This window comes from Vanessa tameamea, chromosome 13 (assembly GCF_037043105.1).
Source record: "Vanessa tameamea isolate UH-Manoa-2023 chromosome 13, ilVanTame1 primary haplotype, whole genome shotgun sequence".
Classification (NCBI taxonomy): domain Eukaryota; kingdom Metazoa; phylum Arthropoda; class Insecta; order Lepidoptera; family Nymphalidae; genus Vanessa; species Vanessa tameamea.
This window is the reverse complement of record NC_087321.1, coordinates 3,063,304-3,075,462: the sequence shown is the minus strand read 5'-3', so window position 1 is coordinate 3,075,462 and position 12,159 is coordinate 3,063,304. Positions and strand designations below refer to the sequence as shown.

Sequence of the window (12,159 nt, the reverse complement as noted above, 5' to 3'; positions counted from 1 at the left end):
AACAAAAAAATATATTCTGTATTACATATATGCATTCACTACACTGCCATGTGTATTTAAAATAAAATGAGACGGCGTATTTAAAGTACGATAGAAAAAAAAATGCTAGTATTTCTATTTGTCACTTATGCGTTTAACCACATTAGTAGATTGTTATTTTATTATTGTACTGTCTCGATGATTATAATGTAGACCTTTATGAAAGAAACAGTGACAATTATTGTATAAACATGAAGAGAAAAGGCAAGCTTGTAACACCTAGCTTCCGACTTTCTGTAATATTCCACAGTTATTTTTAACTTGACCCTGACCTGATTAATAAATTTAAATTTAATGTAAAAAAACATTCATAAATAAGGCATATTAACGGTAACATTGTTGCTGATATTATTCAGTTTTCCCCTTCCCAATTCCCATCTTGTTATAATTTCTGATTTAAACATTATGTTATCTTCCTTTTTTCAATTTTTACAGTAATTAATGAGTTTTTAAACTGTTATAGTTGAATTTAAAAATATTGCAAAAACATACAGTGAAGTTTGTGACTTTAACTTTAGTCAAAGTGGTATCTGTTTTTAATCTATGCTTTAGTCACAAGTACAACTGACGCAGAAGCAGTGTGTCAAATACTGTCAATTTCAAATTCTCAGTAATTGTCTTATATTCAGCTGTTCTAGTTGTTTCATGTAAATAATTTTATTTATTGCTAAAGCGCTTGCGCGAGTGATTACGTAGTGTCGTTCTTTGCAGTGTTCCAAATATTCCATTATTTTTTTATAATAAACTTTCATAAAAATATTATATTATTTCTGAAATATTTTATTTTTTAATTGTGTGCATAGTTTTAAGTGTAACTTGTTTTCATAAAAAGAACGATATTATACTGCAGAATGGCTGAAGAGAAGGTCAATGGATATCAAAAAGAAGGTATGTTATAAGAATTATTTTAATTAATTTGATTTTTTATAATAATTTCCCACACAATCAGATTGAAATGAACAATTTTGATATATATATATATATATATATATATATATATATATATAATATGGTATTTTTAACATATTATATTTAACATTCTAAATTTTGCATTCAATCTTTATTCACATAGTAAATGTTTTCACCTTGTGATTATTTGTAGTTAAGGACTCCATTAGCCTTAGTATTTTATTATATTTATAAACTATATTCTTATTATTAAAACTTATAGCTGAGAGAAGCTGAGCTTATAGATACTTCATGATAAAATTAATAATTAATCTAGGACGATATTCTTACTACATATCATTTTTGGAACTAATTTATCTGATTTTGGATTTTTTTCACAACAAATTTAATATTTTTATTATATACTTATCATAATTTAATTTCAATATTAACATTTGAGTAATTGTACAATGTAAATGTCTGAGTTATAGTGGTGACCTTGATGGCCTAAATTCTTAAGTTTTTGGTCTATTTTTTCTTAAAAGATAACCGAAAAGTTTTATAAATTTCCTTATCAATGAAATTGTTAAAGTCAGAGTTTATACATGATATCCTTGAAATAATACAATTAAATAAATTAAAATGTTGTAATATTGTAAAAAACTTTAATTTGTCAAGTAAATAAAAAAGGTAAATACCAGTTTTTATGGTGTACACTTAAGTTCACATAAGTTCAAACTTAATTCAAATTCCTTAATTCAATATAGAAGCATTACACTTACTTATTGACAGTCAAATTAAACACTACCACCGGTTCGTAAAAGAAAATACCCTGACCTGAGAAGAACCGGCGAAGGAAACTCAAATTACATTGCTATCAGAATAGTATGTAAAATAAATTTATTTTCTTATATATATAACTATTTGAACAATACATTGTTTTGATTTTGGTGAAATTTTTTGCGTGTGTATTTAAATGGGACCCTGGATAGATTGGATAGGAAATTGCATATGGTAATGCGATCGGGAAATAAATAAAATTACTTATTTCTCTCAGATAAAGTTAAAAGATAAAGGGACACACAGCTGGTAATTAAAATGAAATGGTGGATTGTATATACATTGTTATATGTTGTATATAACTATAAGTTGTGTCTTTATAAAATAAATAAATATTTATATTTTAATAATATAGACAGTCATATCACTTACCATAATTATGACTTAATCACTTTTGCAATCATGATTACGTTGGGAGTGCATATTATTAAAAAAAAAAAATCAATTTTGCTCATTGGACTGTTTTAGTACATTTAAATAATGCTAAATATTTTTTGATATATTTACTAAATACTTATAAAATTACTAAACAATCTACGTTCATAAAAAAATACAAATTGCAGACCATATCTAAGATCCCAGTATCTAATATGACTATAAAAACTTTGTACATATGTTGCAATAACTATGGGTAATATATGTATTTAAAAAAAGTTCAATGACCAGATTGTAACATACATTAATTATAACATATTACACAACACTATTTCCTTAAATAACATTCTAGTAGTAATATTATGATGATTCAACATTTAATAAATGGCCACATTTATCATTTAGATATGATATATGCCCTTCTATTTAAAGACTATTTTTAATATTTTTTAACTTTAGCTGTCCATGAAGCACCAAAATGTAAGAGCAGGATGTCATATATGACGTGCTTTGTCGCACTTACGGGTCTTATGGGAAGGAATCAATATTTATAAGTTTAAAGTTAAAACATATGGTACATACCACATATAACGGGGGATGGATAACTACCACCCACTCATTACTTATTCTACCGCCAAACAACAATATTTAGTAGTGTTGTGTTCCGTGTTTAAGGGTGAGTGAGCCAGTGTAACAGGCACAAGGGACAAAACATCTTTTGGCTCCCAGGGTTGGTAGTTTATTGGTGTAATGTTTGGAATGGTTAATATTTCTTATAGCGCTAAAGGCTATGCGGTGGTGACCACTTACAAATCTAGAGTAAAATATAGAAAAAAATTACTTTTTAAAAACAACACAGTACCTAATAACAAAAATCGCAATAAAATTATCTCCTGCTTATAATAATGAAACGTGTTTTTTTACTTGTCGTTTAATAATTGATACGGGGATCGAACTTCTTAGACATGTTTGCGGAGCCTGTGAAATATCACAGAGTTATAGTGGCGTAATTTTTGATTTTTTTTAAGCATTTGATTGTGTAGAACATTGAATGCTTATATGTGAGCTTAAATATAGGGTATTAAAGGTAGAGCTTTTAAAATATGGCTTCATACCTAAATCAAAGATTTTCATTAAAAGAATAAATCTTCCGACCTTTTCTAAAAACGGGTGTTCTGCAAGGATATACTTTTGGTCCTTTTTTATTTTTAGTATATACATATATTAATGTTATTATTTTAAAATGGTTATACTTTTATTTTTATTTAAATTTTTTCGAATGTATAAATACATTTCTCACCCTAAGTTTTCGTTTCCACAGAGTCTAAATATTTACTCGGGCAAGGCTTATTGGTTATTCCAAGGTAGACCTTCCATTGTATACTAAAATTCCGCAATTACTTAGCCTATTAATAAATTTAAACCACATGTTATAAAAATTGAAAACATTGATGAATAAAGCGTATTAGTCAATACAGATTATATAGATGATAAAAAAACGGAAACATTATTCATAGGATGTATAATAACTTAAATAATTCAAAACAACTATCTGGAAAAACACAAGAGCTTACTTGAAATTTTCATATATAAGAGTTATTTCATGCGCTTATTAGTTACTACTCGAAATAATTGAAGCAGCAATTTCGTGAGATTGTTTCCCGTCGCCCGACATCGTTAGCCATTATATTCAATATGAACAAAACAGAAAATGACGAGCAACGTCGAAATAGTCGAAATATACCGACTAGTTTCAAGCGGCGACGGCATACCTGCCAATCACAGTATTAGCAAGAGACACGCCGTCTTGTTCTGCTATTGGCCATACAATGAGTTTTAGCTTTAAAATTAATGAATTCAGACAAATTATTCAAACTAAAAAATTAGTTACCTATATGCTTGATGACGTCAAAAGTAGAGTCGTGCGGAGTACGACACTAATCGTGGAGCCGCACGCGGCAATGGAATGAAAATAGTTGGTGTGTTATCAGTCAGATAGTCAGTCAGCTATTTATTAAGGATTGTGGTAGGTTTTAGGTATTCACGAGTAGTCCTATGTCCTTCCTAGGGATTCAAGCTTACCCCATAGCAAATTTCATCGAATCCGCTTCAGAGGTTTAGCAGTGACAGCGTTACAGACAGACTTTCATTGGCATTTATACTATTAGTATAGATATTGTAGAAATGATTTTGTATTTTTTATCAGGTACTCTGTTCCTGGACTAAAATATCGTTGGAGGTCATGTTCATAAAAAAAATAGCAATTCATGTTTACGTTGAACGGACTTTGTACACATCATTTGATATCGCCTTAACATTATCTTCGTTATCACTTAGCAAATACACTTACACAAATCACTTACAATAGGTGACAAGGAAATGTACAATGAAAAGTAGCTATTGCCAATCGTACTATGTTATTGAATTTTGCACCTTTTTATTATAATTGAGTTCTTAATTACGTTCCGTTTTCAAAAATAACAGTTCCCAAATACTATTTATGGTTTTTTTTTATTTCGTCCACATGTAAGTCATGACTAGTAGGATTAGCTCGTTAACACCTGTAGTTTATTGCCGTGATGTGATTATTGTCAATCACACTATGACTTTATACACACATCTACATTCCACACACGCACGCACGTGCACTAACGAATTTCCGCACTTGCATTCTAAAGGCATAATGTTAGAATTATGTCGTTTAAGATATTTTTAGAATGTATGTAAGACCAATTATTATTGGTAAGTTTTGTTGGTCTTGGTTGATGACCGTGTAAGCAACACGAGTCTAAACCTAGTACAACTTAGTATTAGGTTTAGATTCGTTTGTAAATATGTTCTCTTGAAACTAGTCTGTAGTGCTTTAATCAATAAACCATTTTTATTTTAAAATAGACTTGATTAAGCTGTATAATATACTACCCAATATAAAACCCAACGCAAAAAAAACTATTTTTTTTTAAACCAAATATCGATGTTAAGTTTCGATCAATCGATCGATGTTAAGATAATTTATGAAAAGCTTGCGACCGAGTAAGCAAACATAAATTGTTGTAGGATCTAAGTGCTTGTTATAAATGTATCGTCTACTATTTAAACGTAATTTTCGTTTATTATACGACAGAAAAAATATATTTAAAAAAAGCTGTGTACGCCTAACTAGATGGTTTACAGACGACTTTTATACTTATAATTTATTTTTTTGCCACGGAAGCGGTGTGCTGTTCATAATGAATTTACGAAAATTATCGCATCAGCTTTTACATTTTTCAATAATTACATTCCTCTTGTCTCCGCTAATATGAAAAATATCGGTCCCAAAATTAGTAAGGAACTAAATGAGATTATGTAAATAAATGGAATAATGATGAACTTAAGTCATTATGATTTTTCTCTAAAATTGTAAAATTGCCAAGCTATTAACGAAAATTGTTTACCCTCTTAAAATCAAGATGGCGGCTAAAGTCGGGGTCGAGGTTGGTCGAAATTGAACTGCCCATGAACTAAAGACTGATACAATAATTGTCAGGTTGGTAATTATTGCAAGAAGTTCGTTAGTTAACCCGACTGGGCTATAATTTTTAAATAAAACAAGTAAAAATCTATTAGTTATCGTATAATTTATTTATTATTTAGGTATATATTTATTTTATCGTCTTGTAACGATTGTGAAAGAAACGAAAGTAAGTAAACTATTTTAATTTGAATTTAACCAAATCTTTGTTTATTTAACAAACGCAATTTTAATCTATCACAAAAGATTTAAATAAAGCCCTTATAAATTTAAATAATGTCTCAATAAATATTACAAATAACAATTAATAGTAGTAATGGCGATACAGACAGGATTATGTATCATTCGAGCTAATCTAAAAATCATTCGCATCTCACCGTAGGACTCGCAGGGGTATTTGAAAGATGTCAATTCGTATTTCATGATCATGTTCCGCGGTGAGTTCCGGTTTCTTCTTATAGAATACCTATACTTCCTATCGTGTAATCAGCACCGTCTTAAGCATAAAAAGCGGCCGAATGCAAATATTATTTTAGGCGATCTCACACTGTAACCTATATCAATACCGCAACCAAAAACAAATCAATTATATTTAATTAATATATTGTCTCTGGTTAGAAAAATACTTTTTAAGCCGAATTAAAGCTGCGTTTTAACATTGCTACATGGCCCATATACCGTTTAACTATTGGGAGGAGGATATTGAGGCTATTCCTTCATTTAATTAAGTTACTTTTGATAATAATTACCTTGAAATTATATTTTAAAATGATGTTACAATTAGCGCCGAACACAATATCTTTATCATTAATTTCTTAAGTTAAAATGTTAACGGCATTGTCCTTTTTTTAATTTGATGTTATTAATTATCATTGTTTATATGTTTATTTTTCTGTAACTGAGGAAGAACAATAAAGAGAATAGGAATGTTATTGTTTTATACATTTTGTATAAAACAATTGTGTAAAAGAACTGTCTAGAAAACTGACCACGTACGTTCGTACCAAGGACTACACATCCTGTAGCGCCGGATAAAGTTTCGTTGGAAATATAAAAAAAATTCTGAGGTGCAGATGGTGTCATAGGTTTTCTTCATTCTTTTTACTACAATAATGTTCACGACTATCACATCAGTAGTCTTAAATTTAACTGCAAAAGTTAGCTACTTAAATACTAATATTATATACTAGAACCTTTTCCAAACGCGCTCCATAATCTGGTATAAGTTTTTTTGTATATTAATTAAGCAGCTGCTTCAATTAGGCATTCCAAAAACAATGTCTTTCATTAACATAAATGTTACGTATAGTAATAATGTATATAGTATTTTAATGTATTTATATAATTTATATTTAGTTTATATAGTAAGAACGTTCACATTATTGACCTTAGTTTTATCTAGTGTTATTTACACGATCATATCAATTAATAAAAACGAACCCAGACTGTCGTGTTATGGATGTGATGCGATTTTTGTTATCAGCAGATAATGCACGGACATACATGCATTAACTAATTAAAATACTCCTATCACGGTCTCCCTTGTGACTGTAAACTACACTTCGTCTTGTTAATCACGTGATAAAATCAGTCGGTCCATTGCTGATAGTCCAGTCTCATGAAATGTTGAATAAAATAATAATTTATAAACAATTTCTTTTCAGATTTACCTCTTGGGGTTAAGGTGGAAGAAATAGAAATTCCGGTACCATGGGGCCACGTCGCGGGCCGATGGTGGGGGCCGAAGAACAAGCAACCGATGATCGCAATTCACGGTTGGCAGGATAACGCCGGCACTTGGGACAAACTGATACCTCTCCTCCCAGCCGCCACATCTGTGCTCTGTATCGATTTACCTGGACACGGATTGTCTTCTCACTACCCAACGGGTATGCTGTATTATATATTCTGGGATGGAATTGTTCTTTTACGAAGAATAGTGAAATATTTTAATTGGAGTAAGATAACGCTCATGGGACATTCGCTAGGAGGCGCTTTGAGTTTTATGTATGCAGCATCGTTTCCTGACGACGTCGATAGAATTATCTGCATCGATATAGCGAGTCCGGCTGTGAGAGTGCCGGAGCATATGGTTAAGAATACTAGTGGTATGATCGAGAAGAATCTTGAATACGAGAACTTGCCAGAGGAGAAAATACCCTGCTACGATTACGAAGAGATGATCGATATAGTCTGTGAAGCGTACAAGGGATCAGTATCGCGGGAGAATTGCAAAGTTCTAATGAAAAGGGGTATGGCTCCGGTTCCAGCGCATATGAAGAAGAAAGGCTTTTACTTTAAAAGGGATCCCAGGCTAAAGGTGGCTGGACTAGCGATGATGTCAATCGAAACTGCTTTAGAATATGCGAGCAAAGTAACGTGTAAGGTTTTAAACATAAGGGCTATACCGGGTCAGAAGTGGGAGAGACTGGACTATTACCTGGACATAATTGAAAAACTAAAACAAAACGCTGACGTTAATTACATCGAAGTAGAGGGAACACATCACGTCCATTTAAATGCACCACAGAATATAGACACTATCATTGAAGATTTCTTAGAACTTTATTAGTTTAATTTATAGGCTTAATTAATACTGGTGATATTTAATGTGATGCAATAAAATAGGATCAAATGCACAATATACGTTTACGTTAATAGATAGTGCCTTTGAGGCGGTTTTATAGAAGCCTTTCGTAAATTATATTTATCGACGGGTAAAATTGTAAGGTATTTCTTTCCAGTCTAGTAACACTTTTATTAATAATATTAACGCTAGAATTGTTTATGTATTTATTTTATCGAAACGCAATTTTGTATTAATTTGAATTTCGAAAATAACTACCACATAGTAATATAACTGAATTAATTTAGACAAATTAAAATATTGATATTCGATCATCCAAATAACTAATGACATCCATCTAAAAATATTTCAAAAGAAAAATATCGTTTCTTTATTTGAATTTAAATTCTAGCGGTGACGAAAATATACATTATTCAAAGAACTAAAGGTCAGCTCGGTTACATAAACTTGTATTGTTTCAATAAGTATCTATTTAATGTACTGACGTCTTGAAGCAACTCAAAATCGTAGATATTTGAACAAAATAGCAACAAATTACTTATATATAGATAGCTAAACACATTAATAGACATTTATTCATATATGCACTGGAAAATATTACAGTACCGACCGACACGTTTATATCGATATTCATTGGTGCAGACAATATAGTCCTGCAGCGAGAAACACTCTATTTACTAAAAAAAATTAAAAAATATGTAAATTTTTTTTTTTTAGAATTCTACTTGAGTAGGTATTTTCTGACGCGACGATATCACCATACAAGCAAATTTGTTCAGACATTTAATTGTATGTTTAAACTCACACACAACCATGAACCCTGAAAACATTACACCTAAGATTACTTATGTATCTATGTAGAGTCTCGCACTACAAAATAAATATAACAAACGAACTAACTTTATTATCTCGGTGTGCGTGAGAGCTACGATTGAAACTCACCAAACGTCATATTACTTTACTAGTGTGCGTGTACTTGGTGGTCAATTGATGGCCCTTATTTTATTTAATGCGTTCTCAGTATGACAGTCTATGTATATCTATATGACTAGATATATAATCAAAGAATTACACTAGGTGTTACATAGTATTTCCAATAAAATTATCATTATTATTAATAAATTGTCCAGTACGTTATTTAAACGTACAGTGTACACATACTTTACAATATTTCCACAGAATAAATAAATATAAGCAATGTATGCACTATCCTGCTTACGCTGATTTCATATTAATGCACACGTGTGTTTTAAACTTAACCTTTTGACGTTCATATCTTAACAATGTAAACAATTTGTAACTGCGGTGTTTTTTTATAAGTGTTTTAATTATAAGTCAAAGGTTCAATTTTTCGTCTCCTTAACTGCTTATTTTAATATCGTATGCGGTTTTTTCGTATCACTTGTGGTAATTGGGTAACATCACGTGTTTGTGATATGTATCTATTGATTTAAGTCCAAGACGCTATTTATTTAATATGTTAAATACTTCATATGTGTGTAACTTTCTTGAGTGTCTATTAGTCAATCTATAGTTATAAACAAACATTGTTTTGTTTTTTAAATATTTATTTGATGAACAAAAATGACGAATAAATATACGTAGGATACGCAGCTCTTCAATTATTATAATATTATTAATTTTGTTATATTCTTAATCTTTTATTTATTTAATTGATATAATTTTGTTAATAATACTATTCCAGTTTGTGTATGGTAACACAGTACAAAATATTTGTAGAGAGTTTTACAGTTAACTGTATTAACACGAATTTAACTGAGTTATTGTAAAAAATAATGCAATATTCGTATGAGTTTAATTGAGCAAAAATGAATAATATATTTTTTATTTTGGTATATTTTTATTACTTACTCATATGTAATGGCATATCTAAAAGAATATTGTACCTATGTCACAGCAAACTGCGAATACTCGGCGTTCAACTAGCGGCATGTATGGCGTCAGCAAAATCAATAACTTAAAAAAAAAAAAACTCGGAAGTAAGTCGCTGTTGGTATGACTCTAGATCTCTAACTAATCTTTCGTATGCTTATTATTATTACTATATTTTACTTTCAATAGATGGTTCTATGTTTCAATTCAATAAATTTTCCGATAAATAATAAATTATTTATTAAACACTGTAAGCAGTTGTTCTTATTATTTTCTCATACCCTATCCTTTTAAAGTGTTTTTAAAGACTTGTCACATTAATAATTATATTAGTTTTAAAAATAAACAAAACTTGATGGTTATGACATAATGGCCTTTCTTGGTTCCAAAAACAAAAATACTGACTTAGTCGAATTAAGGCAATTTTTTATTAATCTTTTTGTAGATATAACTTGTAACAATAAGAATATATTTTATCTGTGATAAGACATTTCCCTCCATGTCTATTAAACTCTTTAAATTATTCTTTATTTTGAGTGTTTAATTAAGCTTAATAACACAACCGCATCTTAACATCTAAATTATCTTGGGTCTTAAATATTACTTAGTCAATATATTTATTTACATATGCTGATGATAGAGGCTAGCACTTTAGAATATTTATATATCTCGATTGAGTGTCGCAATACAAGAGAACTAAAACAAACGAGCCAACTTTATGTTGTATGAATACAATTAGTGGCCAACTGTTGGCCGATATTTTTTTGATTCGATCAATGATAGGCTAGCACGAACAGCTAGCTGGCACGCTGTTGTGCAAAATATTAACATCAGACTATTCTCGGCTATAACTGGCAATTTTGTTACAATTTAATCGAGTACTCTTTAAAGGTACACTTACTGAAATTATAAAATTCAATTTAAGAATAATATCTAATTCTTTTGTTATTTAAAAAAATACAAAAAAGTCCGTCGATCTGAATATGTAAATAAAAGTCAGATAAAGGCATTTTGATCTTTCTTATCTTTATTTTAAATCAAGTAAATGCTTAAATGTATATTTATAATTCATACTCAACAATGAATCCTTACGCTAACCTAATTTTAGCCTGTTTACCGTTTACTGTGCCATATTATACCGACGCGAACATATAATCACAAAAGAAAGACACCACCAATTATCATATAATACTATAATCTTCCCCCAAATGACATACATTTTTACAAAACATCGAAGGTTATTGTGCCAGTGTAATTAACTGTAGGCGCAAAGAAGAGCCGAGATGACCCAGTGGTTAGAACACGTGTATCTTAAACGATGATTTCGGGTTCAAACCCAGGCAGGCACCACTGAATTTTCATGTGCTTAATTTGTGTTTATAATTCATCTCGTGCTCGGCGGTGAAGGAAAACATCGTGAGGAAACCTGCATGTGTTTCATTTCAACGAAATTCTGCCACATGTGTATTCCACCAACTCGCATTGGAGCAGCGTGGTGGAATATGTTATAAAACCTTCTCATCAAAGGGAGAGGAGGCTTTAGCCCAGCAGTGGGAAATTTACAGGCTGCTAATGTATGATGTATGTTTATATATAATAATTGTGTACATAGCGCATTGGCAATGTAAGGAAACGATTTTGAGGCTTTCACTGTTGATCTGCCTCGATAATGGACACGCGCGTACCATCGTTAATTTTTAGTTACATCAGTGTCTGATTTTCTTTCTGTCTGGTGGTACGGAACCCTCAGTGCGCGAATCCGACTCACACTCACCCGGGGCGTATTTTTTCTAAATTAAGAAAGTTTTTTTGCATAACTAATCCACCATGAATGAACAATTTAACATGAAGCCGTAACGTAGCATGCGGTCGTGTTAAAACATTTTGTTACTTTTTATTATTAACCTTATCCAAACGGTTAACTTTGCATATAGTTAGTATTGCCGTAGTATAATGTGAATGAATAAAATAAAATAAAACATCAGTAGAAAAATATTTTATTTCCTAAGGCATACAAGACAGA

The 12,159-nt window shown here is 30.5% G+C and overlaps 1 protein-coding gene across 1 annotated transcript; it reads left to right on the top strand.

The window, feature by feature from the left end:
• The first annotated feature begins 642 nt into the window (after positions 1-642).
• On the top strand, positions 643-8,490 carry LOC113397886 (probable serine hydrolase). The gene is made up of 2 exons (XM_026636413.2): positions 643-927; positions 7,321-8,490. Exons 1-2 carry the CDS (start codon positions 891-893, stop codon positions 8,226-8,228), a joined length of 945 nt encoding a protein of 314 aa, XP_026492198.1. The 5' UTR covers positions 643-890; the 3' UTR covers positions 8,229-8,490.
• The last annotated feature ends 3,669 nt before the right edge of the window (positions 8,491-12,159 follow it).

Coding starts and splice junctions, on each gene's coding strand:
- LOC113397886 (XM_026636413.2), top strand. CDS start 891: ATGGCTGAAGAGAAGGTCAATGGATATCAAAAAGAAG. Junction 928..7,320: donor CAATGGATATCAAAAAGAAG/GTATGTTATAAG, acceptor ATTTCTTTTCAG/ATTTACCTCTTGGGGTTAAG.